The 25,414-nt window shown below is 53.1% G+C and overlaps 1 protein-coding gene across 1 annotated transcript in view; it reads right to left on the minus strand.

The window, feature by feature from the left end:
• LOC122547922 (ephrin type-B receptor 3-like) overlaps positions 1-25,414 on the minus strand; it is a 122,529-nt gene that overhangs the window by 11,779 nt on the left and 85,336 nt on the right. The window contains 2 exon segments of the mRNA XM_087982988.1: positions 14,846-14,968; positions 21,045-21,097. Coding sequence (XP_087839114.1) covers positions 14,846-14,968; positions 21,045-21,097 — 176 coding nt within the window.

Genomic DNA, 25,414 nt, shown 5'->3' on the forward strand with positions numbered 1-25,414 from the left:
ATCCCAGTCTGTACCTGGGGGTTTATCCCAGTCTGTACCTGGGGGTTTATCCCAGTGTGTACCTGGGGGTTTATCCCAGTCTGTCCCTGGGGGTTTATCCCAGTCTGTCCACAGGGTTTATCCCAGTCTGTACCCGGGGTTTATCCCAGTCTGTACCTGGGGGTTTATCCCAGTCTGTACCTGGGGTTTATCCCAGTCTGTACCCGGGGTTTATCCCAGTCTGTACCTGGGGGTTTATCCCAGTCTGTACCCGGGGTTTATCCCAGTCTGTACCAGGGGGTTTATCCCAGTCTGTCCCTGGGGGTTTATCCCAGTCTGTCCCCGGGGTTTATCCCAGTCTGTACCCGGGGTTTATCCCAGTCTGTACCCGGGGGGTTTATCCCAGTCTGTACCCGGGGTTTATCCCAGTCTGTACCTGGGGGTTTATCCCAGTCTATCCCTGGGGTTTATCCCAGTCTGTACCCGGGGTTTATCCCAGTTTGTACCCGGGGTTTATCCCAGTCTGTACCCGGGGGGTTTATCCCAGTCTGTACCCGGGGGGTTTATCCCAGTCTGTACCTGGGGGTTTATCCCAGTCTGTACCTGGAGGTTTATCCCAGTCTGTCCCCGGGGTTTATCCCAGTCTGTACCCGGGGGTTTATCCCAGTCTGTACCCGGGGGTTTTTCCCAGTCTGTACCTGGGGGTTTTTCCCAGTCTGTACCTGGGGATTTATCCCAGTCTGTACCCGGGGGTTTATCCCAGTCTGTACCTGGGGGTTTATCCCAGTCTGTACCCGGGGTTTTCCCAGTCCGTACCCGGGGGTTTATCCCAGTCTGTACCTGGGGGTTTATCCCAGTCTGTACCCAGGGGTTTATCCCAGTCTGTACCCGGGGGTATATCCCAGTCTGTCCCTGGGGGTTTATCCCAGTCTGTACCCGGGGGTTTATCCCTGTCTGTACCTGGGGGTTTATCCCAGTCTGTACCCGGGGTTTATCCCAGTCTGTCCTTGGGGGTTTATCCCAGTGTGTCCCTGGGGATTTATGCCAGTCTGTACCTGGGGGTTTATCCCAGTCTGTACCCGGGTGTTTATCCCGGTCTGTACACGGGGTTTATCCCAGTCTGTACCGGGGTTTATCCCAGTCTGTACTTGGGGGTTTATCCCAGTCTGTACCTGGGGGTTTATCCCAGTCTGTCCCCGGGGGGGTTTATCCCAGTCTGTACCTGGGGTTTTATCCCATCTGCACCCGGGGGGTTTATCCCAGTCTGTACCTGGGGGTTTATCCCAGTCTGTACCTGGGGGTTTATCCCAGTCAGTACCTTGGGGTTTATCCCAGTCTGTACCCGGGGGATTTATCCCGGTCTGTACCCGGGGGATTTATCCTAGTCAGTAACTGGGGGTTTATCCCAGTCTGTACCTGGGGGTTTATCCCAGTCTGTACCCAGGGTTTATCCCAGTCTGTAACTGGGGGTTTATCCCAGTCTGTACCCGGGGTTTATCCCAGTCTGTAACTGGGGGTTTATCCCAGTCTGTACCCGGGGGGTTTATCCCAGTCTGTAACTGGGGGTTTATCCCAGTCTGTACCCAGGGTTTATCCCAGTCTGTAACTGGGGGTTTATCCCAGTCTGTACCCAGGGTTTATCCCAGTCTGTAACTGGGGGTTTATCCCAGTCTGTACCCGGGGGGTTTATCCCAGTCAGTAACTTGGGGTTTTTCCCAGTCTGTACCCGGGGTTTATCCCAGTCTGTACCGGGGGGGTTTATCCCAGTCAGTAACTGGGGATTTATCCCAGTCTGTACCTGGGGGTTTATCCCAGTCAGTAACTGGGGATTTATCCCAGTCTGTACCCGGGGGTTTATCCCAGTCTGTACCTGGGGGTTTATCCCAGTCTATAACTGGGTATTTATCCCAGTCGATAACTGGGGATTTATCCCAGTCTGTACCGGAGGGTTTATCCCAGTTTGTACCAGGGGGTTTATCCCAGTCTGTACCCGGGGGTTTATCCCAGTCTGTACCCGGGGTTTATCCCACTCTGTACCCGGGGGTTTATCCCAGTCTGCACCTGGGGGTTTATCCCAGTCTGTACCCGGGGGTTTATCCCAGTCTGTACCCGGGGTTTATCCCACTCTGTACCTGGGGGTTTATCCCAGTCTGTACCCGGGGGTTTATCCCAGTCTGCACCCGGGGGTTTATCCCAGTCTGTACCCGGGGGTTTATCCCAGTCTGTACCCGGGGTTTATCCCAGTCTGTACCCGGGGGTTTATACCAGTCTGTACCTGGATGTTTATCCCAGTCTGTACCCGGAGTTTATCCCAGTCTGTACCTGGGTGTTTATCCCAGTCTATACCCGGAGTTTATCCCAGTCTGTACCCGGGGTTTATCCCAGTCTGTACCCGGGGGTTTATCCCAGTCTGTACCTGGGGGTTTATCCCAGTCTGTACCTGGGGGTTTATCCCAGTCTGTACCCGGGGTTTATCCCAGTCTGTACCCGGGGGGTTTATACCAGTCTGTACCCGGGGTTTATCCCAGTCTGTACCTGGGGGTTTATACCAGTCTGTACCCGGGGTTTATCCCTGTCAGTACCCGGGGGGTTTATACCAGTCTGTACCCGGGGTTTATCCCTGTCAGTACCCGGGGGGTTTATCCCAGTCTGTACCTGGGGGTTTATCCCAGTCTGTACCTGGGGGTTTATACCAGTCTGTATCCGGGGTTTATCCCAGTCTGTCCTTGGGGGTTTATCCCAGTGTGTCCCTGGGGATTTATCCCAGTCTGTACCTGGGGGTTTATCCCAGTCTGTACCCGGGTGTTTATCCCAGTCTGTACCGGGGTTTATCCCAGTCTGTACTTGGGGGTTTATCCCAGTCTGTACCTGGGGGTTTATCCCAGTCTGTCCCCGGGGGGGTTTATCCCAGTCTGTACCTGGGGGTTTATCCCATCTGCACCCGGGGGGTTTATCCCAGTCTGTACCTGGGGGTTTATCCCAGTCTGTACCTGGGGGTTTATCCCAGTCTGTACCCGGGGGATTTATCCCGGTCTGTACCCGGGGGGTTTATCCTAGTCAGTACCCAGGGTTTATCCCAGTCAGTAACTGGGGGTTTATCCCAGTCTGTACCTGGGGGTTTATCCCAGTCTGTACCCAGGGTTTATCCCAGTCTGTAACTGGGGGTTAATCCCAGTCTGTATCTGGGGGCTTTATCCCAGTCTGTACCCGGGGGGTTTATCCCAGTCAGTATTTGGGGGTTTATCCCAGTCTGTACCTGGGGGTTTATCCCAGTCTGTACCTGGGGGTTTATCCCAGTCTATAACTGGGGATTTATCCCAGTCGATAACTGGGGATTTATCCCAGTCTGTACCGGAGGGTTTATCCCAGTTTGTACCAGGGGGTTTATCCCAGTCTGTACCCGGGGTTTATCCCAGTCTGTACCCGGGGGTTTATCCCAGTCTGTACCTGGGGTTTATCCCACTCTGTACCCAGGGGTTTATCCCAGTCTGCACCTGGGGGTTTATCCCAGTCAATACCCGGGGTTTATCCCACTCTGTACCCAGGGGTTTATCCCAGTCTGTACCTGGGTGTTTATCCCAGTCTATACCCGGAGTTTATCCGAGTCTGTACCCGGGGTTTATCCCAGTCTGTACCCGGGGGTTTATCCCAGTCTGTACCTGGGGGTTTATCCCAGTCTGTACCCGGGGTTTATCCCTGTCAGTACCCGGGGGGTTTATACCAGTCTGTACCCGGGGTTTATCCCAGTCTGTACCCGGGGGTTTATCCCAGTCTGTACCCGGGGGTTTATCCCAGTCTGTACCCGGGGGGTTTATCGCAGTCTGTACCTGGGGTTTATCCCAGTCTGTACCCGGGTGTTTATCCCAGTCTGTACCCGGGGGGTTTATCCCAGTCAGTATTTGGGGGTTTATCCCAGTCTGTACCTGGGGGTTTATCCCAGTCTATAACTGGGGATTTATCCCAGTCGATAACTGGGGATTTATCCCAGTCTGTACCGGAGGGTTTATCCCAGTTTGTACCAGGGGGTTTATCCCAGTCTGTACCCGGGGTTTATCCTAGTCTGTACCCGGGGGTTTATCCCAGTCTGTACCCGGGGGTTTATCCCAGTCTGTACCCGGGGTTTATCCCACTCTGTACCTGGGGGTTTATCCCAGTCTGTACCCGGGGGTTTATCCCAGTCTGTACCTGGGGGTTTATCCCAGTCTGTACCCGGGGGTTTATCCCAGTCTGTACCTGGGGGTTTATCCCAGTCTGTACCCGGGGGTTTATACCAGTCTGTACCCGGGGGTTTATCCCAGTCTGCACCTGGGGGTTTATCCCAGTCTGCACCTGGGGGTTTATCCCAGTCTGTACCCGGGGTTTATCCCAGTCTGTACCCGGAGGTTTATCCCAGTCTGTACCCGGGGGTTTATCCCAGTCTGTACCCGGGGGTTTATCCCAGTCTGTCCCCGGGGGGTTTATCCCAGTCAGTAACTTGGGGTTTATCCCAGTCTGTACCCGGGGGTTTATCCCAGTCTGTACCCGGGGGGTTTATCCCAGTCTGTACCCGGGGGTTTATCCCAGTCAGTAACTGGGGATTTATCCCAGTCTGTCCCCGGGGGGTTTATCCCAGTCTGCACCCGGGGGGTTTATCCCAGTCAGTAACTGGGGATTTATCCCAGTCTGTACCTGGGGGTTTATCCCAGTCTGTACCCGGGGGGTTTATCCCAGTCAGTAACTGGGGATTTATCCCAGTCTGTACCTGGGGGTTTATCCCAGTCTGCACCCGGGGGGTTTATCCCAGTCAGTATTTGGGGGTTTATCCCAGTCTGTACCCGGGGGTTTATCCCAGTCTGTACCCGGGTGTTTATCCCAGTCTGTACCCGGGGGGTTTATCCCAGTCAGTATTTGGGGGTTTATCCCAGTCTGTACCTGGGGGTTTATCCCAGTCTATAACTGGGGATTTATCCCAGTCGATAACTGGGGATTTATCCCAGTCTGTACCGGAGGGTTTATCCCAGTTTGTACCAGGGGGTTTATCCCAGTCTGTACCCGGGGTTTATCCTAGTCTGTACCCGGGGGTTTATCCCAGTCTGTACCCGGGGGTTTATCCCAGTCTGTACCCGGGGTTTATGCCACTCTGTACCTGGGGGTTTATCCCAGTCTGTACCCGGGGGTTTATCCCAGTCTGTACCTGGGGGTTTATCCCAGTCTGTACCCGGGGGTTTATCCCAGTCTGTACCTGGGGGTTTATCCCAGTCTGTACCCGGGGGTTTATACCAGTCTGTACCCGGGGGTTTATCCCAGTCTGCACCTGGGGGTTTATCCCAGTCTGCACCTGGGGGTTTATCCCAGTCTGTACCCGGGGTTTATCCCAGTCTGTACCCGGGGGTTTATACCAGTCTGTACCTGGATGTTTATCCCAGTCTGTACCCGGAGTTTATCCCAGTCTGTACCTGGGTGTTTATCCCAGTCTATACCCGGAGTCTATCCCAGTCTGTACCCGGGGGTTTATCCCAGTCTGTACCCGGGGGTTTATCCCAGTCTGTACCCGGGGGGTTTATACCAGTCTGTACCCGGGGTTTATCTCAGTCTGTACCTGGGGGTTTATACCAGTCTGTATCCGGGGTTTATCCCAGTCTGTCCTTGGGGGTTTATCCCAGTGTGTCCCTGGGGGTTTATCCCAGTCAGTATTTGGGGGTTTATCCCAGTCTGTACCTGGGGGTTTATCCCAGTCTGTACCTGGGTGTTTATCCCAGTCTATACCCGGAGTTTATCCCAGTCTGTACCCGGGGGTTTATCCCAGTCTGTCCCTGGGGGTTTATCCCAGTCTGTCCCTGGGGGTTTATCCCGGTGTGTCCCTGGGGTTTATCCCAGTCTGTCCCTGGGGTTTATCCCAGTCTGTCCCTGGGGTTTATCCCAGTCTGTACCTGGGGGTTTATCCCAGTCTGTACCCGGAGGTTTATCCCAGTCTGTCCCTGGGGTTTATCCCAGTCTGTACCCGGGGGTTTATCCCAGTCTGTACCTGGGGGTTTATCCCTGTCTGTACCCGGTGGTTTATCCCAGTCTGTCTCTGGGGTTTATCCCAGTCTGTCCCTGGGGTTTATCCCAGTCTGTACCTCGGGGTTTATCCCAGTCTGTACCCGTGGGTTTATCCCAGTCGGTCCCTGGGGTTTATCCCAGTCTGTACCCGGGGTTTATCCCAGTCTGTACCTGGGGGTTTATCCCAGTCTGTACCCGGAGGTTTATCCCAGTCTGTCCCTGGGGTTTATCCCAGTCTGTACCCGGGGGTTTATCCCAGTCTGTACCTGGGGGTTTATCCCAGTCTGTACCCGGAGGTTTATCCCAGTCTGTACCCGGGGGTTTATCCCAGTCTGTACCCGGGGTTTATCCCAGTCTGTACCTGGGGGTTTATCCCAGTCTGTACCTGGGGGTTTATCCCAGTCTGTACCCGGGGTTTATCCCAGTCTGTACCTGGGGATTTATCCCAGTCTGTACCTGGGCGGTTTATCCCAGTTTGTACCCGGGGGGTTTATCCCAGTCTGTAACTGGGGTTTATCCCAGTCTGGACCCGGAGGTTTATCCCAGTCTGTACCCGGGGGGTTTATCCCAGTCTGTACCTGGGGGTTTATCTCAGTCTGTACCTGGGGGTTTATCCCAGTCTGTACCCGGGGGGTTTATCCCAGTCTGTACCCGGGGGTTTATCCCAGTCTGTACCCGGGGGTTTATCCCAGTCTGTACCCGGGGGTTTATCCCAGTCTGTACCCGGGGTTTATCCCAGTCTGTACCCGGAGGTTTATCACAGTCTGTACCCGGGGGGTTTATCCCAGTCTGTACCCGGGGGGGTTTATCCCAGTCTGTACCTGGGGTTTATCCCAGTCTGTACCTGGGGGTTTATCCCAGTCTGTACCTGGGGGTTTATCCCAGTCTGTACCCGGGGGTTTATCCCAGTCTGTACCTGGGGGTTTATCCCAGTCTGTACCCGGGGGTTTATCCCAGTCTGTACCTGGAGGTTTATCCCAGTCTGTCCCTGGGGGTTTATCCCAGTCTGTACCCGGGAGTTTATCCCAGTCTGTACCTGGGGTTTATCCCAGTCTGTACCTGGGGGTTTATCCCAGTCTGCACCGAGGGGTTTATCCCAGTCTGCACCTGGGGGTTTATCCCAGTCTGTACCTGGGAGTTTATCCCAGTCTGTCCCTGGGGGTTTATCCCAGTCTGTCCTGGGAGTTTATCCCAGTCTGTACCCGGGGGTTTATCCCAGTCTGTACCTGGGGGTTTATCCCAGTCTGTACCCGGGGGTTTATCCCAGTCTGTACCCGGGGGTTTATCCCAGTCTGTACCTCGGGGTTTATCCCAGTCTGTACCCGTGGGTATATCCCAGTCGGTCCCTGGGGTTTATCCCAGTCTGTACCCGGGGTTTATCCCAGTCTGTACCTGGGGGTTTATCCCAGTCTGTACCCGGAGGTTTATCCCAGTCTGTACCTGGGGTTTATCCCAGTCTGTACCCGGAGGTTTATCCCAGTCTGTACCCGGGGTTTATCCCAGTCTGTACCTGGGGATTTATCCCAGTCTGTACCTGGGCGGTTTATCCCAGTTTGTACCCGGGGGTTTATCCCAGTCTGTCCCTGGGGGTTTATCCCAGTCTATACCCGGGGGTTTATCCCAGTCTGTACCCGGAGGTTTATCCCAGTCTGTACCCGGGGGTTTATCCCAGTCTGTCCCTGGGGGTTTATCCCAGTCTGTACCCGGGGGGTTTATCCCAGTCTGTACCCGGGGGTTTATCCCAGTCTGTACCCGGGGGGTTTATCCCAGTCTGTACCTGGGGTTTATCCCAGTCTGTACCCGGGGGGTTTATCCCAGTCTGTACCCGGGGGGTTTATCCCAGTCTGTACCCGGGGGTTTATCTCAGTCTGTACCTGGGGTTTATCCCAGTCTGTACCCGGGGGGTTTATCCCAGTCTGTACCCGGGGGGTTTATCCCAGTCTGTACCCGGGGGGTTTATCCCAGTCTGTACCTGGGGGGTTTATCCCAGTCTGTACCCGGGTGTTTATCCCAGTCTGTACCCGGGGGGTTTATCCCAGTCTGTACCCGGGTGTTTATCCCAGTCTGTACCCGGGGGGTTTATCCCAGTCTGTACCCGGGGGTTTATCCCAGTCTGTACCCGGGTGTTTATCCCAGTCTGTACCCGGGGGGTTTATCCCAGTCTGTACCCGGGGGGTTTATCCCAGTCTGTACCCGGGTGTTTATCCCAGTCTGTACCCGGGGGGTTTATCCCAGTCTGTACCCGGGTGTTTATCCCAGTCTGTACCCGGGGGGTTTATCCCAGTCTGTACCCGGGTGTTTATCCCAGTCTGTACCCGGGGGTTTATCCCAGTCTGTACCCGGGGGGTTTATCCCAGTCTGTACCTGGGGTTTATCCCAGTCTGTACCCGGGGGGTTTATCCCAGTCTGTACCCGGGGGGTTTATCCCAGTCTGTACCTGGGGGTTTATCTCAGTCTGTACCTGGGGTTTATCCCAGTCTGTACCCCGGGGTTTATCCCAGTCTGTACCCGGGGGGTTTATCCCAGTCTGTACCCGGGGGGTTTATCCCAGTCTGTACCTGGGGGGTTTATCCCAGTCTGTACCCGGGTGTTTATCCCAGTCTGTACCCGGGGGGTTTATCCCAGTCTGTACCCGGGGGGTTTATCCCAGTCTGTACCTGGGGGTTTATCCCAGTCTGTACCCGGGGGTTTATACCAGTCTGTACCCGGGGGTTTATCCCAGTCTGTACCCGGAGGTTTATCACAGTCTGTACCCGGGAGTTTATCCCAGTCTGTACCTGGGGTTTATCCCAGTCTGTACCTGGGGGTTTATCCCAGTCTGCACCGAGGGGTTTATCCCAGTCTGCACCTGGGGGTTTATCCCAGTCTGTACCCGGGGGTTTATCCCAGTCTGTACCTGGGGGTTTATCCCAGTCTGCACCTGGGGGTTTATCCCAGTCTGTACCTGGGGGTTTATCCCAGTCTGTACCTGGGGGTTTATCCCAGTCTGTACCTGGGGGTTTATCCCAGTCTGCACCTGGGGGTTTATCCCAGTCTGTACCTGGGGGTTTATCCCAGTCTGTACCTGGGGGTTTATCCCAGTCTGTACCCGGGGGTTTATCCCAGTCTGTACCTGGAGGTTTATCCCAGTCTGTCCCTGGGGGTTTATCCCAGTCTGTACCCGGGGTTTATCCCAGTCTGTACCCGGGAGTTTATCCCAGTCTGTACCTCGGGGTTTATCCCAGTCTGTACCTGGGGGTTTATCCCAGTCTGCACCGAGGGGTTTATCCCAGTCTGCACCTGGGGGTTTATCCCAGTCTGTACCTGGGAGTTTATCCCAGTCTGTCCCTGGGGGTTTATCCCAGTCTGTCCCTGGGGGTTTATCCCAGTCTGTCCTGGGGGTTTATCCCAGTCTGTCCCTGGGGGTTTACCCCAGTCTGTCCCTGGGGTTTACCCCAGTCTGTACCTGGGGGTTTATCCCAGTCTGTACCCGGGGGTTTATCCCAGTCTGTACCCGGGGGTTTATCCCAGTCTGTACCTGGGGGTTTATCACAGTCTGTACCCGGGGGTTTATCCCAGTCTGTACCTGGGAGTTTATCCCAGTCTGTCCCTGGGGGTTTATCCCAGTCTGTACCTGGGGGTTTATCCCAGTCTGCACCTGGGGGTTTATCCCAGTCTGTACCCGGGGGTTTATCCCAGTCTGTACCTGGGGGTTTATCCCAGTCTGTTCCCGGGGGTTTATCCCAGTCTGTACCTGGGGGTTTATCCCAGTCTGTACCCGGGGGTTTATCCCAGTCTGCACCTGGGGGTTTATCCCAGTCTGTCCCTGGGGTTTATCCCAGTCTGTACCTGGGGGTTTATCCCAGTCTGTACCCGGGGGTTTATCCCAGTCTGTTCCCGGGGGTTTATCCCAGTCTGTACCCGGAGGTTTATCCCAGTCTGTACCCGGAGGTTTATCCCAGACTGTACCTGGGGGTTTATCCCAGTCTGTTCCCGGGGGTTTATCCCAGTCTGTACCTGGGGGTTTATCCCAGTCTGTACCTGGGGGTTTATCCCAGTCTGTACCCGGACGTTTATCCCAGTCTGTACCCGGTGGTTTATCCCAGTCTGTACCCGGGGGTTTATCCCAGTCTATACCCGGGGGTTTATCCCAGTCTGTACCTGGGGGTTTATCCCAGTCTGTACCCGGGGGTTTATCCCAGTCTGTACCTGGGGGTTATCCCAGTCTGTCCCTGGGGGTTTATCCCAGTCTGTCCCTGGGGGTTTATCCCAGTCTGTACCTGGGACGTTTATCCCAGTCTGCACCTGGGGGTTTATCCCAGTCTGTCCCTGGGGGTTTATCCCAGTCTGTACCTGGGACGTTTATCCCAGTCTGTCCCTGGGGGTTTATCCCAGTCTGTACCCGGGGGTTTATCTCAGTCTGTACCTGGGGGTTTATCCCAGTCTATACCCGGGGGTTTATCCCAGTCTGTACCCGGACGTTTATCCCAGTCTGTACCCGGAGGTTTATCCCAGTCTGTACCCGGGGGTTTATCCCAGTCTGTACCTGGGGGTTATCCCAGTCTGTCCCTGGGGGTTTATCCCAGTCTGTCCCTGGGGGTTTATCCCAGTCTGTACCTGGGACGTTTATCCCAGTCTGCACCTGGGGGTTTATCCCAGTCTGTACCTGGGGGTTTATCCCAGTCTGTACCCGGGGGGTTTATCCCAGTCTGTACCTGGGGGTTTATCCCAGTCTGTACCTGGGACGTTTATCCCAGTCTGCACCTGGGGGTTTATCCCAGTCTGTACCCGGGGGGTTTATCCCAGTCTGTACCCGGGGGTTTATCTCAGTCTGTACCTGGGGGTTTATCCCAGTCTGTCCCTGGGGGTTTACCCCAGTCTGTCCCTGGGGTTTACCCCAGTCTGTACCTGGGGGTTTATCCCAGTCTGTACCCGGGGGTTTATCCCAGTCTGTACCCGGGGGTTTATCCCAGTCTGTACCTGGGGGTTTATCCCAGTCTGTACCCGGGGGTTTATCCCAGTCTGTACCTGGGAGTTTATCCCAGTCTGTCCCTGGGGGTTTATCCCAGTCTGTCCCTGGGGGTTTATCCCAGTCTGTCCCTGGGGGTTTATCCCAGTCTGCACCTGGGGGTTTATCCCAGTCTGTACCCGGGGGTTTATCCCAGTCTGTACCTGAGGGTTATCCCAGTCTGTCCCTGGGGTTTATCCCAGTCTGTACCTGGGGGTTTATCCCAGTCTGTACCCGGGGGTTTATCCCAGTCTGTTCCCGGGGGTTTATCCCAGTCTGTACCCGGAGGTTTATCCCAGTCTGTACCTGGGGGTTATCCCAGTCTGTACCCCGGGGTTTATCCCAGTCTGTACCCCGGGGTTTATCCCAGTCTGTACCCGGGGGTTTATCCCAGTCTGTACCTGAGGGTTATCCCAGTCTGTCCCTGGGGTTTATCCCAGTCTGTACCTGGGGGTTTATCCCAGTCTGTACCCGGGGGTTTATCCCAGTCTGTACCCGGAGGTTTATCCCAGTCTGTACCTGGAGGTTTATCCCAGACTGTACCTGGGGGTTTATCCCAGTCTGTACCCGGGGGTTTATCCCAGTCTATACCCGGGTGTTTATCCCAGTCTGTACTTGGGGGTTTAACCCAGTCTGTACCCGAGGGTTTATCCCAGTCTGTACCTGGGGGTTTATCCCAGTCTGTACCTGGAGGTTTATCCCAGTCTGCACCTGGGGGTTTATCCCAGTCTGTACCTGGGGGTTTATCCCAGTCTGTACCTGGGGGTTTATCCCAGTCTGTACCTGGGGGTTTATCCCAGTCTGTACCTGGGGGTTTATCCCAGTCTGTACCCGGGGGTTTATCCCAGTCTGTACCTGGAGGTTTATCCCAGTCTGTCCCTGGGGGTTTATCCCAGTCTGTACCCGGGGTTTATCCCAGTCTGTACCCGGGAGTTTATCCCAGTCTGTACCTCGGGGTTTATCCCAGTCTGTACCTGGGGGTTTATCCCAGTCTGCACCGAGGGGTTTATCCCAGTCTGCACCTGGGGGTTTATCCCAGTCTGTACCTGGGAGTTTATCCCAGTCTGTCCCTGGGGGTTTATCCCAGTCTGTCCCTGGGGGTTTATCCCAGTCTGTCCTGGGGGTTTATCCCAGTCTGTCCCTGGGGGTTTACCCCAGTCTGTCCCTGGGGTTTACCCCAGTCTGTACCTGGGGGTTTATCCCAGTCTGTACCCGGGGGTTTATCCCAGTCTGTACCCGGGGGTTTATCCCAGTCTGTACCTGGGGGTTTATCACAGTCTGTACCCGGGGGTTTATCCCAGTCTGTACCTGGGAGTTTATCCCAGTCTGTCCCTGGGGGTTTATCCCAGTCTGTACCTGGGGGTTTATCCCAGTCTGCACCTGGGGGTTTATCCCAGTCTGTACCCGGGGGTTTATCCCAGTCTGTACCTGGGGGTTTATCCCAGTCTGTTCCCGGGGGTTTATCCCAGTCTGTACCTGGGGGTTTATCCCAGTCTGTACCCGGGGGTTTATCCCAGTCTGCACCTGGGGGTTTATCCCAGTCTGTCCCTGGGGTTTATCCCAGTCTGTACCTGGGGGTTTATCCCAGTCTGTACCCGGGGGTTTATCCCAGTCTGTTCCCGGGGGTTTATCCCAGTCTGTACCCGGAGGTTTATCCCAGTCTGTACCCGGAGGTTTATCCCAGACTGTACCTGGGGGTTTATCCCAGTCTGTTCCCGGGGGTTTATCCCAGTCTGTACCTGGGGGTTTATCCCAGTCTGTACCTGGGGGTTTATCCCAGTCTGTACCCGGACGTTTATCCCAGTCTGTACCCGGAGGTTTATCCCAGTCTGTACCCGGGGGTTTATCCCAGTCTATACCCGGGGGTTTATCCCAGTCTGTACCTGGGGGTTTATCCCAGTCTGTACCCGGGGGTTTATCCCAGTCTGTACCTGGGGGTTATCCCAGTCTGTCCCTGGGGGTTTATCCCAGTCTGTCCCTGGGGGTTTATCCCAGTCTGTACCTGGGACGTTTATCCCAGTCTGCACCTGGGGGTTTATCCCAGTCTGTCCCTGGGGGTTTATCCCAGTCTGTACCTGGGACGTTTATCCCAGTCTGTCCCTGGGGGTTTATCCCAGTCTGTACCCGGGGGTTTATCTCAGTCTGTACCTGGGGGTTTATCCCAGTCTATACCCGGGGGTTTATCCCAGTCTGTACCCGGACGTTTATCCCAGTCTGTACCCGGAGGTTTATCCCAGTCTGTACCCGGGGGTTTATCCCAGTCTGTACCTGGGGGTTATCCCAGTCTGTCCCTGGGGGTTTATCCCAGTCTGTCCCTGGGTGTTTATCCCAGTCTGTACCTGGGACGTTTATCCCAGTCTGCACCTGGGGGTTTATCCCAGTCTGTACCTGGGGGTTTATCCCAGTCTGTACCCGGGGGGTTTATCCCAGTCTGTACCTGGGGGTTTATCCCAGTCTGTACCTGGGACGTTTATCCCAGTCTGCACCTGGGGATTTAACCCAGTCTGTACCCGGGGGGTTTATCCCAGTCTGTACCCGGGGGTTTATCTCAGTCTGTACCTGGGGGTTTATCCCAGTCTGTCCCTGGGGGTTTACCCCAGTCTGTCCCTGGGGTTTACCCCAGTCTGTACCTGGGGGTTTATCCCAGTCTGTACCCGGGGGTTTATCCCAGTCTGTACCCGGGGGTTTATCCCAGTCTGTACCTGGGGGTTTATCCCAGTCTGTACCAGGGGGTTTATCCCAGTCTGCACCTGGGGGTTTATCCCAGTCTGTACCCGGGGGTTTATCCCAGTCTGTACCTGAGGGTTATCCCAGTCTGTCCCTGGGGTTTATCCCAGTCTGTACCTGGGGGTTTATCCCAGTCTGTACCCGGGGGTTTATCCCAGTCTGTTCCCGGGGGTTTATCCCAGTCTGTACCCGGAGGTTTATCCCAGTCTGTACCTGGGGGTTATCCCAGTCTGTACCCCGGGGTTTATCCCAGTCTGTACCCCGGGGTTTATCCCAGTCTGTACCCGGGGGTTTATCCCAGTCTGTACCTGAGGGTTATCCCAGTCTGTCCCTGGGGTTTATCCCAGTCTGTACCTGGGGGTTTATCCCAGTCTGTACCCGGGGGTTTATCCCAGTCTGTACCCGGAGGTTTATCCCAGTCTGTACCTGGAGGTTTATCCCAGACTGTACCTGGGGGTTTATCCCAGTCTGTACCCGGGGGTTTATCCCAGTCTATACCCGGGTGTTTATCCCAGTCTGTACTTGGGGGTTTAACCCAGTCTGTACCCGAGGGTTTATCCCAGTCTGTACCTGGGGGTTTATCCCAGTCTATACCCGGGGGTTTATCCTAGTCTGTACCTGGGGGTTATCCCAGTCTGTCCCTGGGGTTTATCCCAGTCTGTCCCTGGGGGTTTATCCCAGTCTGTCCCTGGGGGTTTATCCCAGTCTGTCCCTGGGGTTTATCCCAGTCTGTCCCTGGGTGTTTATCCCAGTCTGTCCCTGGGGTTTATCCCAGTCTGTCCCCGGAGGTTTATCCCAGTCTGTGCCAGCTCACAGAGAACCTTGGGAAAGACCCAAGGGAGCACATGACCTGGCGCAGACCCGTATGATTGGCCGTCGGTAATGCAGGAGGCCCCGCCACAGGGAGCTACCAGCCTGTCAGAGGCCGGCAGCTCGCCAGCGCCACGGGGAGTGCTGGCCAGTGCTGGTACTGCACCCGGAGGGGCAGGATGTTTGGGACGGTCTTGTGGGAGCCATGTTGGCGCTTCCCACCCCCCCCCCCCCCCCCCAGACTCCGCCCGCCCGCACGTGCACGCATGGAACACCCATGGACGTCAAGAAGCAACCCAGCCACGCAGCCCCGTCACCTACCAGCTCCTATAACCTCTTCGATCTTCACGTAGGAGATATCGATCTCCTTGGCAAACTCTCGGACGGCCTCATTGGGGTCCTCGTAGGTGAAGGGATCAATGTAGACTTTTATTCCCGGAATAGCTGCAGAGCAAACAAAGACTTGGTTACTAAGAATTTACCTTCAAAGCCTTTGGCTTCTCATAACAACACCTGTGTTCTAGCCCATCCGGGAGGATAGAACGGTGGGGGTGGGGTGGGGCAACTCAGATTTAGTCAACAGTGGAATCCTGTGAGTGTCAACAATAGCCTTCCCTCCTCCACATTCCTTGGTCCCTTCTCTTTTATTACATCATCATGAGGAACATGGCTTTACTGTCATACAGGCTTCAGTATTGGGTTAGGCCCGATCATCAAGACTAGGCCTGAGCGTCAAGTTAGGCCCAAACATAGCGCTAGGCCTCAGGGCTGTGTTAGGCCTGAACGTAGCGCTGGTCCTGATGGCTGGGTTAGGCCTGAACATAGCACTAAGCCTGAATGTTGTGCTAGGCCCAAACCACCGCTCTCCTGGGACTGCAGGTTCTGATGGAGACAGCCTGGAAGGCATCTGGGCTCAGTTAGCAACGCGCTGAACCTCGGAGTGAGAAGATTCTGGGTTCAAATCCCACCTCAGAGGTCCAAAACAAAAAATTCCGGGCAGTTGTCCAGTGTAGAAATGAGGAAGCAACTGCCTTGTCAGAGACTTGGTCCCCACCCCATCCCTCTTGATCTCTCCTTGACCCTTGGGTCTTACCAGTCCATGTTGACCAATTTTCCCAAATTGAACCAGCTGCATTTGCCCATATCCCTCTAAACCCTTTCTATTCCTATACCTTTTAAAAACTGTAATTGTACCAGGCTCCACCACTTCCTCTGGCACCTCATTCCGTACAAGTACCACCCTCTGTGTGGAAAAGTTGCCCCTCAGGTCCCTTTCCCCTCACAACTTAATCCTATGCTCTCTACTTCTGGACTCCCCCACCCTTGGGAAAAGACCATTGTCTCCCACCTGATCCAACCCCTTCGCGATTTTATAAACCTCTATAAGGTCACCCTTCAACCTCCTACGTTCCATTCCCGGGAACATCCTGGTAAATCTCTTCTGAACCCTCTCCAGCTTCATAACATCTTTCCTGTAACAGGGTGACCAGAACTAGACACCACCAGGGATATGTTTCCCACCCCACCCCTTTCCGCCTTCCGCAAAGACCGTTCCCTCCGTGACTACCTGGTCAGGTCCACACCCCCCCTACAACCCACCCTCCCATCCTGGCACTTTCCCCTGCCACCGCAGGAACTGTAAAACCTGTGCCCACACCTCCTCCCTCACCTCATCCAAGGCCCTAAAGGAGCCTTCCACATCCATCAAAGTTTTACCTGCACATCCAACAATATCATTTATTGTATCCGTTGCTCCTGATGCGGTCTCCTCTACATTGGGGAGACTGGGCGCCTCCTAGCAGAGCGCTTTAGGGAACATCTCTGGGACACCCGCACCAATCAACCACACCGCCCCGTGGCCCAACATTTCAACTCCCCCTCCCCTCTGCCGAGGACATGGAGGTCCTGGGCCTCCTTCACCGCCGCTCCCTCACCACCAGACGCCTGGAGGAAGAACGCCTCATCTTCCGCCTCGGAACACTTCAACCCCAGGGCATCAATGTGGACTTCAACAGCTTCCTCATTTCCCCTTCCCCCACCTCACCCTAGTTCCAAACTTCCAGCTCAGCACTGTCCCCTTGACTTGTCCGGACTTGTCCGACCTGCCCAGCTCCTTTTCCACCTATCCACTCCACCCTCTCTTCCCTGACCTATCACCTTCATCTCCTTCCCCACCTACCTATTGTACTCTATGCCACTCTCTCCCCACCCCCACCCTCCTCTAGCTTATCTCTCCACGCTTCAGGCACTCTGCCTTTATTCCTGATGAAGGGCTTTTGCCCGAAACGTCGATTTCGCTGCTCCTCGGATGCTGCCTGAACTGCTGTGCTCTTCCAGCACCACTGCAGAAGGAGGCCTCATTAACGTCCTCAACATGACGTCCCGGCTCCTGTACTCCAAGGTCTGAGCAGTGAAGGTAAACGTGCTAAACGCCTTGTTAACTGCCCCGTTGACCTGTGACTCAAGTTTCAATGAACTATGCCCCCAGTTGTGTTCCCACTCAGACTTTTCCCATCTCAAGTGTTCCATTTACAAGATGCACTACAGAAACTCCCAAAGATCCTCAAACCCATGACCACTTCCATCTGGATGGATACTTTTAAGGGCAGCACGGTGGCTCAGTGGTTAGCACTGCTGCCTCACGGCGCCAGGGACCCGGGTTCAATTCCACCCTCCGGCTTACTGTCTGTGTGGAGTTTGCACATTCTCCCCGTGTCTGCGTGGGTTTCCTCCAGGTGCTCCGGTTTCCTCCCACAGTCCAAAGGTTAGGTTGGAGTGGCCGTGCTAAATTACCCACAGTGCTCAGGGATGTGCAGGTTAGGGTAGATTGGCCGTGCTAAATTACCCATAGTGCCCAGGGATGTGCAGGTTAGGGTGGATTGGCCGTGCTAAATTACCCACAGTGCTCAGGGATGTGCAGGTTAGGGTGGATTGTCCGTGCTAAATTACCCATAGTGCCCAGGGATGTGCAGGTTAGGGTGGATTGGCCACGCTAAATTACCCATAGTGCCCAGGGATGTGCAGGTTAGGGTGGATTGGCCATGCTAAATTACCCCATAGTGTCCAGGGATGTGCAGGTTAGGGTGGATTGGCTGTGCTAAATTACCCATAGTGCCCAGGGATGTGCAGGTTAGGTATGAGGAAATGCATGGTTACAGGGATAGGTCTGGATAGGATACCCTTTGGAGGGTCAGGGTGGACTTGTTGGGCTGAATGGCCTGTTTCCACAGTGGTGATGGGGGGGGGGGGCGGGAGGGGATTCTTATGACAAAGACAGCAGATACACCACCACCTTCAAGTCCTTCCCTGTCCACTCCCCATGCTGACTGGGCTGCACAGGTCAGTGCAACACCGAGCGCCGAGGGGCCTGTTTAATGTTTAATGTTCTATATGTTCCTTCAGTGTTGCTGGGTCACAATTCTGGAATTACCTCCCTCAGGGCAGAGTGGATCAATCCACAGCCCATCGATCTGCAGTGATTTGAGAAGCCAGCTCAGCCCCACCCTCTCAACGGGCTGGTGACTGACTTGACATTTTTCAACATTTATGGGTATTTTTCTACATTTTCCTGGTTACTGGTTTCGCAATTTTAAACATTTTCAGTTTTCCTTGTTTACTGATTTGACATGTTAAACATTTTCAAACTTTTCCTAAGTTTTCCTGGTCACTAATTTCACACTTTCAAACATTTTCAAACATTTTCCTTAGTTTTCCTTGTTTACTGACTTGACATGTTAAACATTTTCAAACTTTTCCTAAGTTTTCCTGGTCACTAATTTCACACTTTCAAACATTTTCAAACATTTTTCTAAGTTTTCCTTGTTTACTGATTTGACATGTTAAACATTTTCAAACTTTTCCTAAGTTTTCCTGGTCACTAATTTCACACTTTCAAACATTTTCAAACATTTTCCTAAGTTTTCCTTGTTTACTGATTGGACATGTTAAACATTTTCAAACTTTTCCTAAGTTTTCCTGGTCACTAATTTCACACTTTCAAACATTTTCCTAAGTTTTCCTTGTTTACTGATTTGACATGTTCAACATTTTCAAACTTTTCCTAAGTTTTCCTGGTCACTAATTTCACACTTTCAAACATTTTCAAACATTTTTCCTGGTTACTGATTTGACACGTTAAACATTTTCGGGCATTTTTCTAAGTTTTCCGGATTTCACACTTTTAAACATTTTCGGGCATTTTCCTCAGTTTTCCTGGTTACTGATTTGAATTGAAGTCCTGAGCAGATCCTAGGTACCAATAAGCACTTCACTGAATCTGAACTGACCCGTCCACAGAGATGAGGCAAGAACTGCACACAGGACTCCAGATACAATGGTAACACCACCCTGAACAGCTGCAGCTAAATTCTCCTGACTCTTCTATCCCATTTCCCTTCCCATAAACAACAACATTCCATTGCAGTGAAGCGAACGGGCAAGAGGAATGCCGAGTATAATGCGGGGAAGAGAGAGGTTATGGCCGGACAGAGGAACTGAATTTTATTCCGACTGGGGAACAACCCAAGATTCCCAAAAAGCCAGCATCCAGGTTCAGTGTGGAATAGGGGAAGGCGAGTCGAATTGAATTCCGAGGGAATGGGGTATAAAAGTCAGGAGGTTTTGCTAAAGCTATGGAGGATATCATCAAGGCCGTACCTCAGGGACTGAGGAGAGATAGGCTGTTATCAGAGGTACTCTAGAGAGGGAGAGAGAGAGAGACAGACAGACAGCCATACACACACACAGACACAGAGAAAGACACAGAGAAAGACAGACAGACACACACACAGACAGACACACAGAGAGACAGACAGATAGACACACACACGGACACAGAGAGAGACAGACAGACACACAGACACAGAGAGAGACAGACAGACACACACATACAGACACATAAAGACACTGACAGATAGACACACACACGGACACAGAGAAAGACAGACACACAAACACAGACACACAGACAGACAGAGAGAGAGACAGACACAGATACAGAGAGACACACAGACACAGACAGAGAGACAGACAGACATACATACACAGACATACACACACAGACACAGTGATAGATACACACACAGATATACACACAGACAGAGACAGACACACACATAGACATATATACATACATACACACATAGACATATATACATACATACACACAGACATATACACAGAGAAACAGACAGACAGACTCAGAGACAGACAGACATACAGACACATAAACAGAGTCACATAGACAGATATACACACACAGACACAGAGGAAGAGACAGAGACAGACACACACACACAAACACACACACACAGATAGAGACAGAGAGAGATAGAGACAGACACAGTCTGAGAGAGGCAGACAGACACATACACACAAAGTGACACACACACAGACACAGAGAGACACAGAAAGAGAGAGAGACACACAGACACAAAGACAGAGAGAGAGAGACACACACACTGACACAGACACAGAAAGACAGAGAGAGAGATTGAAAGAAATACAGAAAGTGAGACAGAGGAAGAAAGAGAGAGAGACACACACATACAGAGAGAGAGAGAGAGATAGAGGGAGAGACAGACACAGAGAGAGAGAGATAGAGGGAGAGACAGACAGAGAGAGAGAGATAGAGGGAGAGAGAATGACAGAGAGAGAGAGAGATAGAGGGAGAGAGACTGACACACACATACACAGACAGAGGAGAGAGAGAGAGGAGTAGTGGTGGTTTAACTGGAGGGCCCCCACATCTCAGGGGACAGGGGAGGCTGAGAGCAGAGTGTTTCATGGTATCCTCAGCCAGTGCAGGAACTGAATCCCCCACAACCAGCCTCCCAGGCTCTCCCAGTCACTCAGTACGCTGAAGGCTGACACCCAGCGATGCTTTTAATCAGCCAGGCAGGGAAGTGGAGGTGAAGGTTAGGGTGAGATCCCATCAGCTGGGGCTGGGGGCGGGGGAACAGACCCGATGGGCTGAATGGCCTTTCGCTGCTCCTAGCCCTGATGGTCACTGACCTTCCCGAGCACCTGCTGCAGATTGAGTTTACCGTGACTCATCCGTCAGAGTCACTGTGTATCTCCGACACCCACAATCCCCTCGGATTACGGTAACAGCCCCCTCCGGAGTCTGATCCCAATCCCACCTTGCCCAGCCGCCTGAACTATTCACCCTTGGGAGGCTGCGCGGTATGCAGTCTAAGGGACGCTCGGAAGGAGGGTGTCACATTGGTGTTCCCGCTTTTCCCGAGCTGAGCACATTCCGATTCTGGAATTTCGAGGGGTGCGGTTGCTGACTCCAATTGGATGCCAACTTGAAGGTCACATGACAATTCCCTCAATTCACACATGCACCAATCGCCACGTCCCAAACCAATCCGCAAACATGGATTGGTTTATGGAACGTTTCTCGATGTTAGATTTGACCCTCCCAGTGATGGATAGCACCAAGGGACTGAATGGCCTCCTTCCCAATCTTCCACTCCATTCACCTATGCCCCAATCTCATGGAAGCTTCCGGACTCACTGATATTCGGAGGCAGCTTCTCGGAATAGTCAGGATCTCGTTTGCGTTGCTTCCTAAGAGGAGAAACCAGGACGAGTGTTAGTGCCGCACGAGGGAGTGACAGAATACACGCGGGATCCTGAGATATCAGAATTCCCTGCTTTACCCGACCTCCCAAACAGGAAACAGGGAAGGGCTGGTGCCAAGCCTGGAGAGGGAGAGAGAGAGGGAGAACACGCACGAGAGAGTGACAGAACACACGCGGGAGACAGAGAACGCACATGAGAGAGAGAAAACAAGCATGAGGGAGAGAGAGAAAGAAAGCGTGTGCAAGAGAGAGAGAGAGAAAGCATGTGCGAGAGAGAGAGAGAGAAAGCATGTGCGAGAGAGAGAGAAAGCGTGTGCTAGAGAGAGAGAGACAAAGCGTGTGCGAGAGAGAGAGAGACAAAGCGTGTGCGAGAGAGAGAGAGAGAAAGCATGTGCGAGAGAGAGAGAAAGCATGTGCGAGAGAGAGAGAAAGCATGTGCGAGAGAGAGAGAGAAAGCATGTGCGAGAGAGAGAGAAAGCATGTGCGAGAGAGAGAGAAAGCATGTGCGAGAGAGAGAGAGAGAAAGCATGTGCGAGAGAGAGAGAGAGAAAGCATGTGCGAGAGAGAGAGAAAGCATGTGCGAGAGAGAGAGAGCAAGAAAGCGTGTGCGAGAGAGAGAGAGAGACAAAGCGTGTGCGAGAGAGAGAGAGAAAGCATGTGCGAGAGAGAGAAAGAAAGCGTGTGCGAGAGAGAGAGAGAGACAAAGCATGTGCGAGAGAGAGAGAGAGACAAAGCGTGTGCGAGAGAGAGAGACAAAGCATGTGCGAGAGAGAGAGAGAGAGAAAGCATGTGCGAGAGAGAGAAAGAAAGCGTGTGCGAGAGAGAGAGACAAAGCGTGTGCAAGATAGAGAGAGAGACAAAGCATGTGCGAGAGAGAGAGAGAGACAAAGCGTGTGCGAGAGAGAGAGACAAAGCATGTGCGAGAGAGAGAGAGAGAGAAAGCATGTGCGAGAGAGAGAGAAAGCGTGTGCGAGAGAGAGAGAGAAAGCGTGTGCGAGAGAGAGAGAGAGACAAAGCGTGTGCGAGAGAGAGAGAGAGAAAGCATGTGCGAGAGAGAGAGAAAGCATGTGCGAGAGAGAAAGCATGTGCGAGAGAGAGAGAGAGAAAGCATGTGCGAGAGAGAGAGAAAGCATGTGCGAGAGAGAGAGAAAGCATGTGCGAGAGAGAGAGAGAAAGCATGTGCGAGAGAGAGAGAGAGAGAAAGCATGTGCGAGAGAGAGAGAGAAAGCATGTGCGAGAGAGAGAGAGAAAGCATGTGCGAGAGAGAGAGAAAGCATGTGCGAGAGAGAGAGCAAGAAAGCGTGTGCGAGAGAGAGAGAGACAAAGCGTGTGTGAGAGAGAGAGAGAAAGCATGTGCGAGAGAGAGAAAGAAAGCGTGTGCGAGAGAGAGAGAGAGAAAGCATGTGCGAGAGAGAGAAAGAAAGCGTGTGCGAGAGAGAGAGAGAGACAAAGCGTGTGCGAGATAGAGAGAGAAAGAAAGCGTGTGCGAGAGAGAGAGAGAGACAAAGCGGGTGCGAGATAGAGAGAGAGACAAAGCATGTGCGAGAGAGAGAGAGAGACAAAGCGTGTGCGAGAGAGAGAGAAAGCATGTGCGAGAGAGAGAGAGAAAGCATGTGCGAGAGAGAGAGAGAAAGAAAGCGTGTGCGAGAGAGAGAGAGAGACAAAGCGTGTGTGAGAGAGAGAGAAAGCATGTGCGAGAGAGAGAAAGAAAGCATGTGTGAGAGAGAGAGAGAGAGACAAAGCGTGTGTGAGAGAGAGAGAGAGAAAGCATGTGCGAGAGAGAGAGAGAGAAAGCATGTGCGAGAGAGAGAAAGAAAGCATGTGTGAGAGAGAGAGAGAGAGAGAAAGCATGTGCGAGAGAGAGAAAGAAAGCATGTGCGAGAGAGAGAGAAAGCATGTGCGAGAGAGAGAAAGAGAAAGCATGTGCGAGAGAGAGAAAGAAAGCGTGTGCGAGAGAGAGAAAGAGAAAGCATGTGCGAGAGAGAGAAAGCATGTGCGAAAGAGAGAAAGAAAGCATGTGCGAGAGAGAGAGAAAGCATGTGCGAGAGAGAGAAAGAAAGCATGTGCGAGAGAGAGAGAGAAAGCATGTGCGAGAGAGAGAAAGAGAAAGCATGTGTGAGAGAGAGAAAGAAAGCATGTGTGAGAGAGAGAGAGAGACAAGGCGTGTGTGAGAGAGAGAGAGAGAAAGCATGTGCGAGAGAGAGAGAGAAAGCATGGGCGAGAGAGAGAAAGAGAAAGCATGTGCGAGAGAGAGAAAGAAAGCGTGTGCGAGAGAGAGAAAGAGAAAGCATGTGTGAGAGAGAGAGAGAGAAAGCATGTGAGAGAGAGAGAGACAAAGCGTGTGTGAGAGAGAGAGAGAGAAAGCATGTGCGAGAGAGAGAAAGAAAGCATGTGCGAGAGAGAGAGAGAAAGCATGTGCGAGAGAGAGAAAGAAAGCGTGTGTGAGAGAGAGAGAGAAAGCGTGTGTGAGAGAGAGAGAAAGCATGTGCGAGAGAGAGAGAGAGAAAGCGTGTGCGAGAGAGAGAGAGAAAGCGTGTGCGACAGAGAGAGAGAGAAAGCATGTGCGAGAGAGAGAAAGAAAGCGTGTGCGAGAGAGAGAGACAGCGTGTGCGAGAGAGAGAAAGCATGTGCGAGAGAGAGAGAGAGAGAAAGCGTGTGCGAGAGAGAGAGAGAAAGCATGTGCGAGAGAGAGAAAGAAAGCGTGTGCGAGAGAGAGAGAGACAAAGCGTGTGTGAGAGAGAGCGAGAAAGCATGTGCGAGAGAGAGAGAGAGAAAGCATGTGCGAGAGTGAGAAAGAGAAAGCATGTGCGAGAGAGAGAAAGAGAAAGCATGTGCGAGAGAGAGAAAGAAAGCGTGTGCGAGAGAGAGAGAGAGAGAGAAAGCATGTGCGAGAAGAGAAAGAGAAAGCATGTGCGAGAGAGAGAAAGAAAGCGTGTGCGAGAGAGAGAAAGAGAAAGCATGTGCGAGAGAGAGAAAGAAAGCATGTGCGAGAGAGAGAAAGAGAAAGCATGTGCGAGAGAGAGAAAGAGAAAGCATGTGCGAGAGAAAGAGAAAGCATGTGCGAGAGAGAGAGAGAGAAAGCATGTGCGAGAGAGAGAAAGAAAGCGTGTGCGAGAGAGAGAGAAAGCATGTGCGAGAGAGAGAGAGAAAGCATGTGCGAGAGAGAGAGAGAAAGCGTGTGCGAGAGAGAGAGAAAGCATGTGCGAGAGAGAGAAAGAAAGCGTGTGCGAGAGAGAGAGAGAGAAAGCGTGTGCGAGAGAGAGAGAGAGAAAGCGTGTGCGAGGGAGAGAGAGAAAGCGTGTGCGAGAGAGAGAGAGAAAGCATGTGCGAGAGAGAGAGAGAAAGCGTGTGCGAGAGAGAGAAAGAGAAAGCATGTGCGAGAGAGAGAAAGAAAGCATGTGCGAGAGAGAGAAAGAGAAAGCATGTGCGAGAGAAAGAGAAAGCATGTGCGAGAGAGAGAGAGAGAAAGAAAGCGTGTGCGAGAGAGAGAAAGCATGTGCGAGAGAGAGAGAGAGAAAGCGTGTGCGAGAGAGAGAGAGAAAGCGTGTGCGAGAGAGAGAGAGAAAGCATGTGCGAGAGAGAGAAAGAAAGCGTGTGCGAGAGAGAGAGAGAGAGAAAGCATGTGCGAGAGAGAGAAAGAGAAAGCATGTGCGAGAGAAAGAGAAAGCATGTGCGAGAGAGAGAGAGAGAAAGAAAGCGTGTGCGAGAGAGAGAAAGCATGTGCGAGAGAGAGAGAGAGAAAGCGTGTGCGAGAGAGAGAGAGAAAGCGTGTGCGAGAGAGAGAGAGAAAGCATGTGCGAGAGAGAGAAAGAAAGCGTGTGCGAGAGAGAGAGAGAGAGAAAGCATGTGCGAGAGAGAGAGAAAGCATGTGCGAGAGAGAGAGAGAGAAAGCGTGTGCGAGAGAGAGAGAGAAAGCGTGTGCGAGAGAGAGAGAGAGAAAGCGTGTGCGAGAGAAAGCGTGTGCGAGAGAGAGAGAGAGAAAGCATGTGCGAGAGAAAGAAAGCGTGTGCGAGAGAGAGAGACAAAGCATGTGTGAGAGAGAGAGCGAGAAAGCATGTGCGAGAGAGAGAGAGAGAAAGCATGTGCGAGAGAGAGAAAGAAAGCGTGTGCGAGAAAGAGAAAGCATGTGCGAGAGAGAGAAAGAGAAAGCATGTGCGAGAGAGAGAAAGAGAAAGCATGTGCGAGAGAGAGAAAGAAAGCGTGTGCGAGAGAGAGAGAGAGAAAGCATGTGCGAGAGAGAGAAAGAAAGTGTGTGCGAGAGAGAGAGAGAGAGAAAGCATGTGCGAGAGAGAGAAAGAAAGCG

The sequence above is a fragment of the Chiloscyllium plagiosum genome, unplaced genomic scaffold, assembly GCF_037043375.1.
Source record: "Chiloscyllium plagiosum isolate Xiang-an unplaced genomic scaffold, Cpla_swu_hap1 HiC_scaffold_44, whole genome shotgun sequence".
NCBI classification, from domain to species: domain Eukaryota; kingdom Metazoa; phylum Chordata; class Chondrichthyes; order Orectolobiformes; family Hemiscylliidae; genus Chiloscyllium; species Chiloscyllium plagiosum.